This window comes from Schistocerca nitens, chromosome 2 (assembly GCF_023898315.1).
Source record: "Schistocerca nitens isolate TAMUIC-IGC-003100 chromosome 2, iqSchNite1.1, whole genome shotgun sequence".
In the NCBI taxonomy this organism is placed as follows: domain Eukaryota; kingdom Metazoa; phylum Arthropoda; class Insecta; order Orthoptera; family Acrididae; genus Schistocerca; species Schistocerca nitens.
In genome coordinates this window covers 285,226,905-285,248,105 of record NC_064615.1, presented here as the reverse complement: position 1 = coordinate 285,248,105, position 21,201 = coordinate 285,226,905, and the positions used below count along the sequence as shown (strand labels likewise).

General features: G+C 40.3%; 1 protein-coding gene across 1 annotated transcript in view; it reads right to left on the bottom strand.

Annotated features, from left to right (window-relative positions):
- Window positions 1–18,369, bottom strand: part of LOC126236034 (TBC1 domain family member 16) — a 105,407-nt gene extending 87,038 nt beyond the window's left edge. Inside the window, exons 1-5 of the mRNA XM_049945066.1 lie at window positions 18,040–18,369; window positions 14,194–14,392; window positions 12,613–13,115; window positions 6,395–6,526; window positions 2,547–2,763 (exon numbers count right to left, since the gene is read on the bottom strand). Of these exons, the coding sequence (XP_049801023.1) occupies window positions 2,547–2,763; window positions 6,395–6,526; window positions 12,613–13,115; window positions 14,194–14,392; window positions 18,040–18,139 (1,151 nt within the window). The 5' untranslated portion in view covers window positions 18,140–18,369. The remainder of the gene's footprint in view (window positions 1–2,546; window positions 2,764–6,394; window positions 6,527–12,612; window positions 13,116–14,193; window positions 14,393–18,039) is intronic.
- Between the last annotated feature and the right edge of the window lie 2,832 nt (window positions 18,370–21,201).

The window sequence follows — 21,201 nt, the reverse complement described above, 5'->3', positions numbered from 1 at the left end:
TTTGTTTTTTGCTACAGACTGTTTTGAGTTTCTCTACACTTGAAAGGAGGCACCATTACACTAAATGGAAACTCTGTCAAAGTCATTCATCATTCCCTTCTGATCATCTAGCAAAGATACTTTCATGCAGACTACAGCATCATCAGCAAATAATCTGATAGTGCAGCTGATTTTACATGATGGATCATTTATGTATGAGAGTCATTCAATAATTAAAGAGACGAGTTGGTCTGGGGAAAAAACTGTTAGTAGGACAAGTTTGGTACTTTTATGGCTTTACGTTGGCATCGCTGGGATGAGCCCTGATCAGCTGATGTATCAACATTGTTTTGTTTACAATCTCAAAAATACATTTCAAGACAGCGAGTCCGCTTGAAACATCCACATTAGTTGAACAAAGTTCTGTTATTCGTTTTTTACTTGCTGAAGGCAAGAAACCAATGAAGATATACTGTCTAAAGTTTTTGGTGAAGGTTGTATTAACCGTGCAAATTTTTACAAGTGGGTAGAGCAGCTCAAAAATGGTCACGACTCAGTGACTGATGAACACTGTTCTGGCCAACCAGTTGCAATTTCAACTCCCTCACTTGAAAGTCAAATTGATGACATTATTCATGCCAACAGTCATGTGACTGTGGAAATGATAGTTGATAAGGTTCAAGTTAGTACTGGTACAGTTTGTAACATTATCTGTAACTAGCAGACGTGCTGCAAAACATGTGCAAGATGGGTCCCAAAGGAGTTGACGCCACTACACAATGAAACAAGGTTGAGAGTGTGCACAGAGCTAAAGAACGTTACGAATGAGAAGGTGAGGACTTCTTCAACAAAATTTTACCTTGCGATGAAACTTGGGTTTACTATTATGACCCAGAATCAAAAAGACAAAGCATGGAGTGGAAGCACATCAACTCACCTGTCAAGAAAAATTCAAAGCCCAAGCATCAGCAGGAAAAGTCATGTTGATGGTGATTTGGGATACTGAAGGTCCAGTTTTTTGTGATTATCTCAAAGAGCAGCCAATACTACTCTGATTTGCTTTTAAACAAGGTGAAGCCAGAGATGAGAGAGAGATGCCGTGGATCTCAGAGGAGAAGTGTGATTCTCCAACAAGACAACACACATCCTCATATTGCTCAACTAACCCGTGAAACCATCGACAAAATGGGCTGGGAAGTACCGCCTAATCCCTCTTACAGTCCTGATTTAGCACCTAGTGATTTCCATTTGTTTGCTGCACTGAAGGAGGCATTATTAGGAAGAGGTTGCAGGACAACAAGAATGTGAAAAAGTTTGTGGGAAATTGGTTCAAACATCAAGATAAAAGTGTTCTTTGCAGCCGGATCGAAAAAAGCTTGTAACCCATTAGAACAGGGGCATAAATGTTCACGGGGATTATGTCGAAAAGTAGAAAAAGTATTGTTTTGTAAAAATACATGCTTTTTCCCCCAGACCAAGTTGTCTCTTTAATTACTGAATGACCCTCATACATTGAGAACATTAGAAGCCCTATTACACCCCATTTTTGTTTTGTTTCTGGTGAACATTAACATCCAATGAAATGTTCTGGTTTATATTAGTAAAGTTGTTTCAAGCCAACCACCTAATTCTGAAGGTCATCCATATGATCTCAGAATGCTTATCAGCTGACAATGTAGTACACCACCTTCTGCAAATCTAGGAAGATGCAACCTGCCTGTTCACCTGCATCTGATATTGCACAATGTCGTTTTTCACATAAGATGTTTTTATCTGAGCTTGTGCTCATTCTTTGAGATAAGCTTCTTTTTGTTCAGGAACATCACAGCATTCAAACTAAAAATAATCTGTAGGATCTTTCGGCAGAAAGGCTTTAGTAAAATTAGTTTGTAGTTACGTGCATCTGATTTTTAACTCCTTATTTAAATGGGAGCGATCTGGACCCTTTTCCAGCCTCGTGGGATGATTTACTGCATGGTAGATTCTCAATAACCAGGGACATGGAAAGTGGATCTAATTTTGCATTACAATGAATGTAAAAGTTAACAGATATTCTGTCAGGCCCTTGTGTCTTGTTTGCTTCAAATACTCTGAATTGTTTTTTCAATGGTGTTAGTCCGTGTTTCCATACCTATCATTTGCAAGTGGGGGGTGGGGGGGGGGGGAGGGGGACAGGGGTATGATAATATAATCACATGTTACTACACTTTTAAATGTGGGATTTAAAATGTTTACTTTGTGCTTGTTTCTTTAAAAACTGGATGGAAGGTTTGAATCCATTTGTTGGTATTACATATGACAAGAACTTAATACGATTTTTTGATAGATATTACATTAAGAGCTGACAATGGAAATTACTGTATGCTTAATAAATGCTTAGTTCATAGCTGATAAGGAGTATACGTCAAAAACAGAAAATGAAGTTCAGATTTAAAAAAAAATGCATGCAACAGTTATCAGTATTATGAATAAGAAGCAAGTTTATAACAATGCTGATGTGGGATAGATACGAATATGCAACAAACACACTATTAAGGAACTGTCATTCAATTACATGTAAAATGCACCTGCAAACCATGAAATGTCTGTATGGTAGTGAGTCTTCTGCTGATGGCAGGTCAGCATGAAGAAGGAAGCTCCACTCTTGTAAAACTTTAGCCAGCCTATCTAAGCCACCATGGTGGAAGTGAAGAATTTTATACTGGCTTTCACGTGAAGCAACTACCAACTGGCCACAGGTACATTCTGTATCATTGAAGAACAACCGCAGTGAACGCATCTGGCCTAGAATGAACAAGGATAAATATTTTATTACACAGGCTGCAAAGCTTATAAATACAAAACAAAGATAAAGAATACAAATAAAAAAATTACTGAATAAATTTACCTGGTAAACCACAATGTACAAAAATGCATGTTAAAATTTACGTTCCTTTTCTATAGTTTTCAAGTAACTGATGGAGAATGATGTGAAAAGTTTGTTATTTCATTCGATAACACCTATTCTTCCCTTGTAATGTGCATAGGATTCAGGTACCACTTAGGAAATAACACCAATCACTGCAGTTTCAAGAGTACCCATTACTAAGGTTGTACCGCAAAATTTGGGGAACAATGCAATTAGGCCAAATGATATGAACAAGCTGCCTTTTTCATGACCTAATATTTATGACAATTTCAGTCAAAACTGAAGGGGTTTCCTCAAAGAACGAGCTCATATAATCTGTATCAAAGGAAAATCAATCAACGAAATTAATGGTGGCCATTACTTACCTTCACGAGTGAAAGGTGTAGTACATCTACATCTACATCTACATTTATACTCCGCAAGCCACCCAACGGTGTGTGGCGGAGGGCACTTTACGTGCCATTGTCATTACCTCCCTTTCCTGTTCCACTCGCGTATGGTTCGAAGGAAGAACGACTGTCTGAAAACCTCCGTGCGAGCTCGAATCTCTCTAATTTTACATTCGTGATCTTCTCGGGAGGTATAAGTAGGGGGAAGCAATATGTTCGATACCTCATCCAGAAACGCACCCTCTCGAAACCTGGCGAGCAAGCTACACCGCGATGCAGAGCGCCTCTCTTGCAGAGTCTGCCACTTGAGTTTGCTAAACATCTCCGTAACGCTATCACGGTTACCAAATAACCCTGTGACGAAATGCGCCGCTCTTCTTTGGATCTTCTCTATCTCCTCCGTCAACCCGATCTGGTACAGATCCCACACTGATGAGCAATACTCAAGTATAGGTCGAACGAGTGTTTTGTAAGCCACCTCCTTGTTGATGGACTACATTTTCTAAGGACTCTCCCAATGAATCTCAACCTGGTACCCGCCTTACCAACAATTAATTTTATATGATCATTCCACTTAAAATCATTCCGCACGCATACTCCCAGATATTTTACAGAAGTAACTGCTACCAGTGTTTGTTCCGCTATCATATAATCATACAGTAAAGGATCCTTCTTTCTATGTATTCGCAATACATTACGTTTGTCTATGTTAAGGGTCAGTTGCCACTCCCTGCACCAAGTGCCTACCCGCTGCAGATCTTCCTGCATTTCGCTACAATTTTCTAATGCTGCAACTTCTCTGTATACTACAGCATCATCTGCGAAAAGCCGCATGGAACTTCCGACACTATCTACTAGGTCACTTATATATATTGTGAAAAGCAATGGTCCCATAACACTCCCCTGTGGCACGCCAGAGGTTACTTTAACGTCTGTAGACGTCTCTCCATTGATAACAACATGCTGTGTTCTGTTTGTTAAAAACTCTTCAATCCAGCCACACAGCTGGTATGATATTCCGTAGGCTCTTACTTTGTTTATCAGGCGACAGTGCAGAACTGTATCGAACTCCTTCCGGAAGTCGAGGAAAATAGCATCTACCTGGGAGCCTGTATCTAATATTTTCTGGGTCTCATGAACAAATAAAGCGAGTTGGGTCTCACACGATCGCTGTTTCTGGAATCCATGTTGATTCCTACAGAGTAGATTCTGGGTTTCCAAAAACGACATGATACGCGAGGAAAAAACATGTTCTAAAATTCTACAACAGATAGACATCAGAGATATAGGTCTATAGTTTTGCGCATCTGCTCGACGACCCTTCTTGAAGACTGGAACTACCTGTGCTCTTTTCCAATCATTTGGAACCTTCCGTTCCTCTAGAGACTTGGGGTACTCAGCTGTTGAATGGGGGGGCAAGTTCTTTCACGTACTCTGTGTAGAATCAAATTGGTATCCCGTCAGGTCCAGTGGACTTTCCTCTGTTGAGTGACTACAGTTGCTTTTCTATTCCTTGGACACTTATTTCGATGTCAGCCATTTTTTCATTTGTGCGAGGATTTAAGAAAGGAACTGCAGTGCAGTCTTCCTCTGTGAAACAGCTTTGGTACATCACCATAACCGGGGAAGTGTTTGGGACCTTCGCTGTTCATTCTGCATGTTACTCACGTGGCAGGTAATATTAACACTCCTCAGATCTTTATGCCGTGGTGATATACAGGGGTTGGACAAAGCCATAGAAACAACACTAGAAATGCTTGTTTGCACGTAAATACAGACGGTAGTCAAGCCTGCAAGTTGCGATATTGTATTTGACTATGAAAGGCAGCTGTGCAGTGCCCTCAACACGTTGCAAGTGGCAGTCATAGACAGAGCTATGTGCCGGCCGTTGTGGCCGAGCGGTTCTAGGCGCTTCAGTCCGGAACCGCGCGACTGCTACGGTCGCAGGTTCGAATCCTGCCTCGGGCACGGATGCGCGTGACATCCCTAGGTTAGTCAGGTTTAAGTTGTTCCAAGTTCTAGGGGACTGATGACCTCAGATGTTAAGTCCCATAGTGCTCAGAGCCATTTTCAGAGCTATGTTCTGTACGATTGTTCAAAATGTGCGTGAAATCTTATGGGACTTAACTGGTAAGGTCATCAGTCCCCAAGCTTACACACTACTCAACCTAAATCATCCCAAAGACAAACACACACACCCACACCCGAGGGAGGAATCGAACCTCTGCCTCTGTACGATTGTGAGTGTGAATGTCAAGCTAAGTGAATCCGAACATGGACCAATTTTTGGTGCTCTTGTGGTGGACGCTTCCGTAACAAAGCTAGTCGAATTGTTTGGTGTTTCAAGAGGCACCGTATTGAACATTTGTACAGCGTGCAGGGAAAACTAAAAAACAACATACGCTAACACACAATGTGGATGAAAGTCTGTGCTGATTGATCGTGACAGACTGTCATTGAAGAGGATTGTGTTGAAAAAGAAGATGACGACAGCTACCGAAGTCAATCTTTCTTTTGCTGGTGCCTTTTCCTGCAAGGATGCAGTGTCGGCATGGTTAATCGGATTTGGCAAGGTTAATTGAAGGGGTGGCCGGATGCCCTTCCTGCCACCACCGCTTACCCCCTGGGACAGAATTAGTGTACCCCCAACTGTCTGTGCCCACTGATGAGAGATACATATATAAGTAAAACTTACACCATACCTAGCTTTCGGAATTAATAATTGCTTCCTCAGTGAGGGGGGGGGGGGGGAGAGAAATGGAGGGAGAGGGAGAGAGAGGGAGGGAGAGAGAGCGAGAGAGAGAGAGAGAGAGAGAGAGAGGGGGGGGGGTTGGGAAAGGTTAAAAGGAAGGGAAAACCACTGACCCCAGAATGAGTGGGACCCACATGTTGTGAAGACGAAGTTAAACAAAGATGACGCCAGAGACTGAACAGTTCTGTAGTGTTTAAGCACATGTAAAGCAATGACAATAGCAACTTATTGAAGAAAAGACTTTTTAAATATTTAACACCAAATCTGCTATCAACTTACATTAAACAAACATTTATAAATGTCTTTTCTTCAATATCTCAGAGCTGCACAACACTAAGTACTGAAAAGTTTGTAATAGCAACTTACTTAGATCGACAGAAAAGCGACGGCATTTGTGTGTCCTGCGGACAACTGGAGATGCAGTCTGGCTCTCAGGAAAGTTGAGATTGTGACGCAGAGCCAGCAGCTCAGGTGAACTCATCCAAGTAGGAATATCATCTGGAAACAAAATACTTGTTACACTGTGTATGATTGCAATCCATACAAACAATCCATGTATCAGGGCCAGTAATGAAATCAAACAATGGAAAATTCAGGGTGGAGTAATGACAATATCATGAAAAGTATAGATCATTACCCACCATATAGAGGAGATGCTGAGTCGCAGACTGGTACACCGAAAAGATGGCTAGGCATTTACGCTTTCTGCCAAAAGGCCTTCTTCTAAAGTATAACAAAAAAACACACACACACACACACACAGTATGGCCTCTGAGGCTGGACTGCATACAGCTACTGCATCTGATGGGAGAAGCAATCCACTGTTGTTGGGGGTAAGGAGGAGATTTTGGTGAGGAGGAGGAGGGATACCAGGGTATGTGGGAGCATGCAAGGATGTGGGGGCAGGGAAGTGGGGAAGGAGAGAAATATGGAAGGGAGAAAAAAGACTAGTGGGTGCATTGGTGAAATAGAAGGCTGTGTAAAATTGGAGTGGGAGCAGGATAGGGGATACATGGGTGAAGGACAGGTGCTAACGAAGGTTGAGGCCAAGGGGAACATAGGATACAGGGGTAAGGCATAGGGACAAATGGGTAATATACAATATGTACAAGAGCCAACAGGGAATAATAAGAGTGGATGACCAAGAACACAGTACTCAGATAAAAAAGGGTGTAAGACAGGGATGTAGTCTTTTGCCTCTCCTGTTCAACCTGTACACTGAAGAAACAATGATGGAGATAAAAGAAAGTTTCAGAAGTGGAATTAAAATTCAAGGTGAAAGGATGTCAATGATATGATTCACTGACGACATTACTATCATGATTGAAAATGAAGCAGAATTACATGATCTGCTGAATGGAATGAACAGTCTAATGAGTAAAAAATATAAGTCGAAAGTAATGAGAAGTCGCAGAAATAAGAACAGCAAGAAACTTAACATTGGGACTGATGGTCTTGAAGTAGATGAAGTTAAGGAATTCTGCTACCTAGGCAGCAAGATAACCAACGATGGAAGGAGCAAGGAGGACATCAAAAGCAAACTAGCAGTGGCAAAAAGGCCATTCCTGGTCAAAAGAAGTCTACTTGTATCAACCTTAATTAGAGGAAGAAATTTCTGTGAATGTACGTTTGGAGCACAGCATTTTATGGCAGTGAAACATGGACTGTGGGAAAACTGGAACAGAAGAGAATCAAAGGGTTGGGTTGGGTTGTTTGGAGGAAGAGACCAAACAGCAAGGTCATCAGTCTCATCTGATTAGGGAAGGATGGGGAAGGAAGTCGGCCGTGCCCTTTCAGAGGAACCATCCTGCATTTGCCTGAAGCGATTTAGAGAAATAACAGAAAACCTAAATCAGGATGGCCGGACGCAGGATTGAACCGTTGTCCTCCCAAATGTGAGTCCAGTGTGCTAGAGAATCGAAACATTTGAGATGTGGTGCGATATAAGAATGTTGAAAGTTAGGTGGGCTGATAAGGCGAAGAATGAGGAGTTTCTGTGCAGAATCGGAGAGGAAAGGAATATGTGGAAAACACTGACAAGGAGAAGGGACAGGAGATAGGACATATGTTAAGACATCAGGGAATAACTTCCATGATACTAGAGGGAGCTATGGAAGGTAAAAACTGTAGAGAAAGACAGAGATTGGAATACATCCAGCAAATAATTGAGGACATAGGTCGCAAGTGCTATTCTGAGATGAAGAGGTTGACACAGGAGAGGAATTTGTGGCGGGCCGCATGAAACCAGTCAGAAGACTGATGATTAAATAAAAAAAAAAAGGGGAGAGAGACCGACAGAGAGGGGGGGGGGGAGGGAAGTGTAAGATGGCTCAAGCTATGAGGCAGTCATTGTGATGAGCATGTTCAGCAATTGGGTGGTATGGTTGTCTCTTGGCTACAGTTTGTCAGTGGCCATTCATGCGGACTGACAGCTTATTGGTTGTCATGCCCAAGTAGAAAACAGCACACTGCCTGCAGCTTAGTTTGTAGATTTCACAGGTAGCCTTGCCTCTGATGGGGTGGATGACACCTCTCACCTGAATGGAGTAGGTGGTTGTGGAAGGATGTATGGGACAGGGACTAGCATGGTTGCACAAAATTTATCATCATAAAATAAAAATCTCTATTATTATCTGCTATGTTTATAGTTGTGTTCCTGTTTATGTATTATTTGTTAGCCACACACCCTGTGTTTTCTAACAAAGGCTTGCATAAAGCTCCTTCCTTTCTTTTATCCCCTGATAGATTTTCTTGGAAAAAGAGATTTTGAAGCTAGAGATCCATTCATCTATTTAACTCTGTCAATAAGTCAGCTCAGTTCTGTGCCAGATGTTCTTGTTCAGGCAACTGGGAAATAAATGTTCCTCCTCTGTCACAACTATTATCAATAATTATTTCTCACTTTCATTCTCAACAGGATTTTTCAGGGGATTAAAGAGGAATATAAGATGTAACACTGATTAACAAACTCCAAGCTATAATACATATTTTTGAGAGAAAAGAAAATTTCCTGTCAAGCAGAGATTAATGTTAGACTGACTGACACATAAGTGTCCCCTCTGTGTTTGCTTTGCCAAATCACTTTCATTTTTGACGTCTTCGTAGTCATCTTAAGACAGAGTTATGCCTCTGCCTTTTCCATCGCCACAAAGTTTATGCTCATTGTTTGCTTGGTTGATGTGTGAGTGTCCTTCCTTTCAGGATTTTCCTGAGTAGTCTTCCACCTTTCATTCTGTCCATATTTGGGCCCACCTCTCTTTTTATCCAGTTATTTCCTCAATAATAGCATGTACACATCAAACATCTTCATTCATTATTAAATTTTGTCTTCTGCACAATCTTTCACTCTTCTTGTCTCTGCTGCTTGTATTTTGATGTTCTCTTTCTTTTTATTTATATGAGTTTGGCTTCCATATAACAGTTTAATAAAATTTATTTTTGTATCTTTTGGGATTTTGAAGTTAAGCGTTCTGTTTATTGTTCTAGAAATTGTCCAGTTAGTTCATTATTAATTACTACTTTCAGCTGCACTGGTTATTTATCTACAAATGCCATAACATTAGTCTTATGTCAACAAATTTTAAGACTGTACTCAGCACACATCTAGTTTAACTGACATACTGCTAACTGGAAATCATCTTCACTTTCTGGTATTGGGTGCAAGCAAGCATTCTCATCTCACTGCTTGACTGATTTTTATATCATTTGTCCTCTTCTCCCCAGTGTTTATTACTACTTTATGTTTCACAAATATAAGTTTTTGATAGACCTTTATGAGATGTGATTGGTAATCACCTTCATCATTATTGCCCACAATTAATTTTGCTCAATAATGGAAAGTTTCTTTAAAATCTATAAAACTGATGTTGGTGTTCCGGTGTCAAGTCTAGTGCCGGCATGTCTGGTGGGATCATAAGAGCAGAGAAGGCTGTGAGACGGCGTCAGCAGTAGTACGCTGACCGACCCCTCTCTAGGATGACAATGAGATGGTAGCGCCATCTACGGCTCAAGTCTAGCCAACCTACGAACTCTACAGCAGTGACTTATGAACAGTATTACTGGACTTGTGTTGGACTTGTATACACCGAAGAGATTGCTTATGTTTTATGACGCCCTTTGCTTGCGACATCCCAGTGTAAGTTTCTCATAAAAAAAGAGATGTGTGAAAAACTGCCACATCCTGTGCAATGTTTAAATTTATTACTTCCATGCTGCAATAAATTTCACAGACAGTATATACATATGCTGCTAAATGCACCTACAAAATTATATCATGGCACCTAACGTTTCATAGATACATCATAAACTCTGAGGTGCGTGAAAAATTGTGCATCATGCAATGCATGCATTGTCATTTATCTTACTGTAATAAAAATCCGTTAATACAATTTGCTTGAATTGTTTAGCGATCCGACAAAGAAGGGTTTCTAGGCACCCTATATTAGACGAGTGGGCGAGGCACAAGAGTCGGTTTGTATTTCTTTGAATCATTTTTGATGTAGTTACTTCAAAAAACAGATGAAGACCAGAAACTAATGTAAAAAATAATCATACAAATGAAAAATTTGGTAAAAATAGAGTGGACAGGAGATTTAAAAATTCCTCTTTGAATTGTAGAGATGCCGTCATTTTAAAACATTGAATAAAGAATAGACTGTATATTTAGTTGGCTCTCTAGCCTATCTAAAATAGTAAAAACTCCTCAAACTTCTTTCAAATATACAACAATGTTTTTCTGTACGTATTATAAAAATGGATGTGTGTGTGTGTATGTTTTTTATCCACATCTCCTACAACACTGTACTTATTTCAACCAAATCACTGTGGGAGTACGAACAACCTATCTGTCACAGTTCAGGAGCTATGACAGCATAAAAAAAGAGATGTGTGAAAAACTGCCACATCCTGTGCAATGTTTAAATTTATTACTTCCATGCTGCAATAAATTTCACAGACAGTATATACATATGCTGCTAAATGCACCTACAAAATTATATCATGGCACCTAACGTTTCATAGATACATCATAAACTCTGAGGTGCGTGAAAAATTGTGCATCATGCACAAAGTTTCAATACATTTATTCTTTACTACTAAGGCTAAAGCAATAGCTGCCAATATAGCTATGAAGAGGCACTACCATAGAGATCACATTGTAGACACATGAAGCAGCTCTACCCAGCATCCAGAAATGGTCCGGGATACTATACTTACACACTGATCAACCAGAACATATAACCACCTACCTAACAGCCAGTATGTCCACCTATGACATGGATAACAGTAGTGATGTGTCGTGGCATGGAAGCAATGAGGCCTTCATGTCACTGGAGGGAGTTGCCATCACATCTACACACAAATCACTTAACTGGCATAAATACCAGGGGGGAGGGGGGGGGGGATGACTTCTGACGCCACGTTTAATCACATCCCAGATGTGTTCAATCGGGTTCAGATTTGATGAGTTGGGGGACCAGCGCATCAACTGGAACATGTCACTGTGTTCCTCGAACCACTCCATCACTTTCCTGGCCTTGTGACATGGTGCATTATCCTACTGAAAAATGCGACTGCTGTCGGGAAACATGATCGTCATAAGGGGTATACATGGTCTGCAACCACTGTACAATACTCTTTGACCATTGTGCCTTGCACGAGCTCCACTGGACCCAAGGATGGCCACATGTATGTTCCCCAGAGCATAATGGAGCTGATACCAGCTTGTCTCCATCATGCACTTCAGGTGATTCATCAGACCATGCAATGCTTTGCCAACATGCAGTGCCAATGGTCTTGTGCCCATTTCTGTTGCAGTTGCTGATGTCATGTTAACACTGGCACATGCATGGGTCGTCGGCTGTGGAGGCCCATGGTTAGGAGTGTTAAGAGAACTGTGTGTTCAGACACACTTGTAGTCTGCCCAGTACAAAACCTGATGTTTGTTCCACCACAGTTCGCTGCCAGTCCAGTTTTACCAGTCTGCCCCGCCTATGGCGTCTGACACGTGTAATGAGGTGTGGATGTGGTTTCACCTTGGTTTCGCCACGTGTTGAAGACACTCACCACAGTATTCCTCAAACACCCGACCAGTTGAACAGTTTCCGAAATGCTCGTGCCGAACCTCCAGGCCATCACAATGTGCCATCGGTCAAATTTAGATAGATCACGCACATTCCCCATTCAACACTTGGACAGCACGCTCACTTATACCACATGCACTGTGTGTGTGTCTGACTAGTAGACATTCCTCGCCAGGTGACGCTGCTATTACCTGGATGGATTTATATTGATAGGAGGTTGGTGGTCATAATGTTCTGGCTGATCAGTGTACATCTGTACATTATATGAATTTCTTTGTATGACTGTTTCATAATATCAAAGGTATTTTTACAAATACATGCACATGAAATTTTCTCTATATTACATTACAAACACAGTTATTTTTTTGGTTTAGTTTCTAATACAAAATTGGCAAAATGAATACCCAGGCATTGCTGGGTTTGTCAGCTAGTAATTTACAAAACTGGAACTTCAAACCAGCTGATTACTGTAATGGCCACTGATTCAATCACCAATAAACATACCTGAAGTTCCGCCCAGGAAGGAGAGGGGCACCGCCAGGCTGCAGCTGGAAGCCTGTGACAGGGAAGGGCTGGGCTGGGCGTCCTTCTCCTGAGATTCATCACCTTCTTTCTCGCAGGAAAGCAAATGCGGTCGCACTGTGTGCTCCACTTCCGTATTATCTGATGGCACTGCTTCCTCGCAGTGCTGTACAGTTATGCTGTTTACATTCTCCTCCTTTGCACAGTTCTGAATTTCCATATTTAAACTATTATGCGAACTATCTCGCTCCGAGTTTGAGGAAGACAAATTCTTACTGTACTGATCGGATTTCTGAGAAGCACTTTCCTGAACTGCCGGCTGCAAGCTTCCATCAGATGCACTATACTGAGATTCAATGCTTTCAGCCGAACTCTTCCTGTAGTTCTCCGGAATGGGACTAATACTCGGATACTCATCATTTGTGTCATCTTTAGGATTTGAGCTTCTGCTTGAGAGGCTGCCTCCATCGTGGTCATTGTCACCACTGTAAAGGAATGCAGATGTTTACATCTAGCCTGGAATCAGAATAGCAACTAAAACAGAAATGCAGAAGCAGTTAACAACTGGTCGGTGGCACATAACTGAGTAAGAACCTCATGTGCCAACGGCTCGTTTTGAGAACACAACCCTGTCAATCTCTGTCTGAGTGACAATGCTTATGATCGTGACTGGTCTATCAAGCATCTGATCATTACAGTACATGTAATTCACAAGTGTTGATTCCAAGTGACTTATGAAAACATATAAAGATGTATATTGCTAGGCCAATCCAATGATCATACCAAACTCATTTTCAATACTAACCTATATGTAAACAAAACAAGAAAAGACATATTGCTACTTAGAAGACACATCAAGTTGCAGACAGGTAAAATTAAAAGACACTTACATAAAGCTTTCAGTCACAGCCTTCACCAGTAAAACAGAACCACACACCATTCACACACAGAAGCAAGCACACATCACACACACAGTACCGTCAACTCTGGCATCTCAGGCTGGAATGCAACTATCATGTGGGAGCAGACAGCGATCTGCAAGGGGATGGGGAAGGGACAATAGTGTATAGGTGGTGGTGGTGGAGGGCAAGATCCAGATGTTCGGGTAGTGAAGCAGTCATTGACATCAAGCATGTTATGTCCAACAGCATGTTGAGCCACAAGGTGGTCTACTTTGCTCTTTGCCACAGTTTGGCAGTGGCCATTCATCCTAGTTGGTAGTTATACCAATATAAAAAGCTGCAAAATGATTGCACCAGAGCTGGTAAATGACATGGCTGCTTTCACAGGTGGCCCAGTCCCTGATGGGGTAGGAAAAGCCTGTGATAGGACTGGAATAGAAAGTGCTGGGTGGGTGGGCAGATCTTGCACCTGGTTCTGCCACAGGGATATGATCCTTGTGGCACGGGGTTGGCATTGAGAGTGGCATAGGGATGTACTAAGATGATGTTGAGGCTGGGTGGGCAATGCAACACCACTTTAGGAGTTGTTCGGAGTATCTCAGTAATCTTTAGTGTTTTAATAATTTATTTCATTAATTGATTTTATGACACATGTAATTACCGATGTATGTGAGATTCCTGTCTTTCAATAGCCCATGGATTTTTCCTCAGTGTTGTATTTGGTATCCATGTTAGACTGAGTGTTGTTCTGGTTCTGTCTGGCGTCACCTGGCAAGTTATAGTCAAGTACCCAGGATGATGAACAACATCACAGTCCTGTCTGAGAAGTGCTGGTGGATGCACACAAACATTGTTCTTACCTGGAAACAATAATAATTTTATACACTGTGATTAGAAATGACTGGAATGAGTTCACTTCTTTCCATGTGGATCACATGACTATGACAATTAACACTGCAGAAAAAAAGACTATTTCAAAAATGAAATCACAACTGACCAAATAAAAAACTGAAGTATCAAACAAGATCAATGTATGTTAGCAAATTTCAGAAGTACCATAGCATCCAAAGACATAACAGAGATAAATAGAACTAATTACATTAAAAATTTGTGTCAGTTTGTCAAAAGACCTAGAGAAAAACAACATTAATGCACTGATTGGGTATATCAATAGGGGGAAAATATTATAAACTGTTGCTGCATATAAGGTGATAAAACCACCTACCAAATCAAGAGTCACGCCCAGATACTTTGCTTTAATTTTGCACAGCAACAAGCTGCATTTAGAAGTAGGTACAGCACAATGGATCATTTGGAAGTTGTGAATGAAATTACAGAATGGTGCAATGAATACGAATTACTGCTTGTCTTAGAGTTTGAGACAGCTTGTAATTCATTACAACGATATCTGTTTTTGTAACAGAATCTTACACTCTGGTATCAAAGTGTGTAACATGGTGCAGGTAGACATCACACACAAACCTGAACAACACCAGACATAAAAGTAAAAGAACACTTTCTACAATGTATGCAGGGATGTAGGTTCTGCCCAACTCTAAATGTTAAACAAACCTTGAATTTGTCGGTATGTGGGCAGTGAATAGTAGTCTGTGTAAAGTAAGTGCTTTGTTTCAGTATTAAACGGAAACAGCAGATGAGTAACGTAAGAGAAGGGAAAATGGATTTTTTTCAAAATAGCTCTTATTTTCCTAATACACTGATATGAAGAAAGCTAAAAGTAACCATCATAATTTTCAGGGTAGATTAGCAAGTCATAATTTGTTGTTGTCATAGTACTTTACAGAAGCAGCCACCAAGGCTAATTTAGCCTGTTAAATGTATAACATGACTCACTCCACGTCTCTCAATGCCCTCCTGCATGTTAGTTTTTGCAGAACATGATGTGTGAATGAGCGAGAAATGTAAAGACATGCTGGTAGAAAGATTTTGTTTACTGTTACAAATTGCTTTCTCAGAATATGTGTAGTTGAAATACAATCTCAAAGGTTGATCTCGCTCTGCCCAGCTGCCCTAATTTGTGTTTTTCTAAATCATTTCAGCTAAATGCTAGGATGGTTCTTCCATCAAGGCAACTGATGACCACCTGTCTTATTCTCATGAAAGCCTACTTACACATGTATTCTGTGTGTACATATATCTTCAAGCTATTTATTTACATTTAATTATGCTGATTAATTCCATGTCACTGTAAGATGATCCATGGATGAATAGATAAACAAACATTTACATGTGATCATGATGTGCCTGGAATGAATTATTATTATTATTATTATTATTATTATTACTAACAGTGGGTAATCACAGTGTTTAGTACAATTTGTAACATATTAAAAGTTTCTCCCGAGAGAGTAAATGTCTTTGTTTTGTTGGTAGTACTTTTCTCTTAGCTTAGACAATTGAACATATACCCCAGACTGATGCAAGTTCCTCAGGGTTTCAGAATGCCTTTTCCTTGGATCAACTGAAGCCTCCAATAACATTTTCCAAACTCAAAAGCAAACTATCATCTTCCAATCTAACAAAGACCTTGGGCATCACAAGATTTGCATGCCTGGGAATAAGGGTACATTGCAAGAATGCCTGAATCTCAGTTTAAAGATTTTCAAGGCAATTTCTTCCTTCTGGTTCTATCTGAGCACAGTAAAATATTGGATTTTTTTTTTCATTTGCCCAGTTGCAAAGGACTGACACCGGTTTTAAAACTGATCTTTTTTTCATAAAATTGAATTCTACAACAAAAATAAAATAATTGGAAAGAGTAAAAAAAAATTGGTATCATTGAACAAACTCTTGTCTCATTTACATGTCGAGCTTACTATTTACCAATAACTCATACTACAATGCTCAAATTCAGATAAAAATATAGTTACTCTCAAACAACTGTTTTGCATTTGAAATCACTGATATTAGTTTCAAACTGCACAAGATCATACGACAGATGTCGATAATATTACAATTTAAGTAGTTTGCTTTCAGTGACTTTCTTTTCTGTGGCTGGCATGGTTGACTTAATTAGTACACTTGACTGCAAACATCAGTCTTGAAAGTCATTAGACCAAATTTGGTGGACCATATATGCATGATAAAAACAAGTATATGTCACACACTAGCAAAGTAGATGATATATCCAATTTACAGACTAAGAATAGTAACGTCCTAGTAGAGCAACCTTCTGCTTCTTGTGTTAAGCTGTGTGTAATAGTATCTTAGTATACCAAGAGAAATATTTCATACATTGTGTGTGTTTATGAGAAAGGATCTACACTGCATAAAGATGTAACAGTGATGTGGTAATTTGGTCAAGATCCGAGTGATTTGCAAGTGTGCATGGGTAAGTGTGGAGATACTAAAAATGTTAATTAAGTAACATCCACTATGGATTATGTTTTGAGAACTGTGACTGTAAATTAGAATGAAAAAACACAATTCTGATAATGACGTTCTACTTTATCCACTACTTTTCAATGCTTGTTCGTTAGTTGGTTTTATATTCAACGGTTAAGCATCTTCTACATGCTGGTGGAAAACGTGATGGTTAACCATCTTAACACATAATGGATAAAATAAAACCATGCCTGGCACAGAATTATATGTTTTTTCATCATAAATGAACAGTGTATGATTATTTTTACATGGCATTAATCTAACTTGATCTGAATGTATAAAAATGTAAGAAAATTGCAGTTAGGTATAACTGAATGAGGTAGTGTATTTGTTAAAACACTGGGCTCTGATTCTGGAGGCAGCTGCTCTGTCCAGCCATCTGGATTTAGGTTGTACCAAATAACATACGGGAAATCCTAGGATGATCCTTTTAAGAAAGAATAAGGTGACCTCTTATTCTCTCCTTGTTACATACAAGTGTATATGCATCCATATGTCTGCAAACATAACTTAATTTTTTTTCTTTGTATTAAGCTGAACAATCCTTTATCACAGTAAAGTTATCCTTGTGCAAATAAACTACTCATACTCAAACAAATACTTCAAAAGAAATAAACTGCTGTAAAAATCTACAACGTTGGTTTCATCAGCATTAATCAGTTTTACTTCAGTTGGGGCTAGAATGCCAATAGGAGACACACATACCATGATCTGTAGCAAAGTCACTACTTTGAGTAAAGCTGCAATAATCTACTTTCATATTTACCGTACTTAAACTCGCAAAAATATGATCAATAAGATATGGGAGAGGTGGCTAAACGTGTTAGGGTAACAAATGTCTATAACTGCAAGTGTAATCAACAGAGCTGCGTTCTGTGTCATTGTTTCTGGCAGATAAGCAACAGTGCATTCTTAAAATGACATAGGTGCAAACTATCATTCTAAGGATAGGAACAGCTGTTACCTCAAGTAGTTGTCACAACGCAAATTTCTTGACGGTTTCCGTATAAAAATAGGAGTTTCATTTAGGAAAGGAAATAGAAGAGAACATTCTTAAGTAACTTTAAAAACAATAGACATTAGATACAGCAATTTTACGTACAAAAAACAACTTCCCCGTCGTTGAAAGGCTGATGAGGAGTCCCCGTCTGTGTACCCAATATGTAGCTTGACGCCTTTTTTAGTATTTTTGGTAGGGGCATTTTGATGATATTCAACAGATGACCCACAAAGTGACATGTAGCCTAAGTGCGGCAACGCAACATAGCATAAACATGATATTCGTCGTGTCATGTAGCGCCGGTAATGTACTCTACTCAGATCCGTATTATCGTTCCGGCATCACTTGCCGCTACTGTGACATGCGGATTTACAACCGCACAACGCCACTTCATTATTCATAACAACTTCTCCTCCTCCTCCTCCTATCAAACGCTACCGATATTTGTATAAGGTCGATATTTTAAATGCACTACGTTCGATTGACCTTTGTTTATCGATAGTTTAAAGGCCACGACAATTAGTGTTGTCAGTATCGATATAATGATGGTAGTTCGAGAGTATTAATAGTTTCAAAAAATGCTGTAAAAATGTAAATTCGAAATTTTTGTTGCTAAGCATTGTTATTTTCTTTCAGTGCTAATCGAACATTTTTTGGCTTGGGAAAGGCCTTTGATAAAGTTGGCAAAGAAGAACTGTTTTGCATAATGAAGGGAAAAGAAGTACCCACTCCACTTAATACTTAAACGTCGTCACAAAGCTGTAGAAAAATGCGACAATCACGTTGGATTTAAACTGAGAACGGAATAACTTTTCTTCACTAACAGGTGGTGAAGCATTTCGCCCATGCTTTTTAATACTGTCTCGTTGTAACCACAATGAAGTCCAAATCCGAAAGTAGGGTTGTTAATGAAGTACAAGCCTAACACTCAAAGCACTTTTATTACGCACACCAAAGTACAGACAGAACAGAATGCTTCCTGGACAGAGTGTCCTGCGATTTATACAAATATCGAATATTCCAGAATATGCATAAATAAGGATTTTCGACAATCTTCTAGAAATGATAAATACTAAATAACGAATACTTGATGGCCATTGGATATGAACCGGCGACCCGCAGCACGACAGCCGCGACGCCAACTGCTTCTCCACATGAGCTGTAGTACAGTTCGCAGCATTACTCCCTCTCCCGAAAAACAGCGACCAGCTGTTTCAGAAGGTTTCTTTGGAGCCGACTACAGAATTCCAGATCTAGATTTTGTCAATGGCCTCCTGTATGGCAGCACTGGAGAATCCTCATATACGGTTCTTATTGCCACATCCTTTTCACTACAATGAGCATTAAAGGTAGCATCTTCCATGAAAGCTTTGCAATCATCGGGTAGGCCTTCAGTTTCCTGGTGTGAAAAGTTGCCGTCGTCGATCTGCGCCTCAGGATTGTAGTAAGGCTTCATATGGAGTACACGGATGACTTCTTGATGAAGAGTGATAATACTCGACTTTGTATGTGCCGTCTGATAAGTGACAAAAGGTAGGATACAACCCAAAGTAGTGTATTAGTAACTTTACCAATAGTCTCAACTTTACCAACAGTCGCACACTGTGCTCAGGTGTAAAGATCCATTGCAATTTATTGGGCTCTACCTCACTTGCCGGTGCTTGGCATCATAGTGCTCTCTGTCCTTCTCCTGCGTGTCCAAGGACCATATGCGAGCCAGCTGTCCCGATTCTTTAATCCTGTCGATGGGGTGTTTCACGTAGCCATCACAAGTATTGCCCAGTTGCAATGAGAACAGTGTTGTCATTTCGGGCTTACGACTGTGACGCAGAAAAAGTGGTTTGAAGCATGTAACGTCTTGCTTCGCTGTTATATATGAACGTCATGAAGGGCTGTATTGTTTACCAGTCTTTCTTCTCTATCGCAGTATATATCGAGAACATATCCACCAACGTCTTGTTAAAGAGTTCTGCGAATCATTTGTCTGTGGATGACACGTATCTAGCAGCCTGTGATATCACATGCCCCAGAGGTAATTGTGGCACTTACTTCCGTGACTGGCGTTCCTTACAGTGCTCACAAAGTGTCTAAGAAATCTCTGGAACCCTGGGCAGTGATATCTACATCTGATTCTGTGTAGAGCCTTCACGAATCCGAGGTGACGATGTTGGAGCGACGTGGAAAAACTTCAAGACAACTGGGCGCAGATGAGTTGGGATAAAAAACACCATTTCCATCCCACTGAAATATAGTTCTTCTTTTACAATAGTCCATGTATTAAACGAAATTCTATTTCGATCTGTTCTTCCTTCTTCAAAGCTTCTACAGCTTTCAGCAGTACTGGATCTTTCCTCTGTTCAGCAGCAATCTCGTTGAATCCAGTGATGATTGACTTTTCACTTTCGTTGTTGTGTTCCGCCAAAAGATTCCTTGAAAGGCAGTTGGCATCTTTGTGTTTGCGACCACTTTTGTATTTCACTGTGGTGTGATACTTCTGAAGCCTCAGTGCTATCTTATCAATCAACCCAATGGACGCTCCAGGTTAGTCAGCCACCGTTCGCAACAGAGAATAATTTGCCAAATAAACATGGCCAGAACTTGTTTTATGGCCCAAACAGCTGGAAGGTATTCTTTCTCAGTTTTAGGGCAGTTCACTCAGATTTGGAGAGTAGTCTGGTGGCATAATCTATTACCTTTGCAGCATCTTCCTGATATCGTTCTAGAACTGTGCCTATACCATAACCACTTGTGTCAATGTGAATGGCTGTCTCAACAGTCTCATCATACAATGCTAGAACTGGATAACACGTTAGTATCTCCTTAAGGGCAAGTAAAGATGTTTGTAGTCCCGCTGCAGTAATTCTTAGTTCAGAAGTCCTTTGTGAGTAGTTTGAGCACAATCTGAGAAAACTTCTCCTATCACGAAAGTGCTGAGGGCCTGGACAAATCTATGACTCCTATTATTTTCTCTGGATAAAGATGGACTCCGTCGCTATTAACTAGGTACCCCAAACAACCATGCCCGAGGCAGGATTCGAACCTGCGACCGTAGCAGCAGCGCGGTTCCGGATTGAAGCGCCTAGAACCGCTCGGCCACTACGGCCGCCCTTGGGCGATGAAGAGTTACTTTTTCAGATTCACATTTTAGCATTGTTGTCAGGCATCTTAGATGTTCTTCAAATGTCTTTAAGAAAACGACAATGTCATCCATGTAACAAAGAATCATCGTGTATTTAAGGTGTCAAAGCAGGTTATCTATAATTC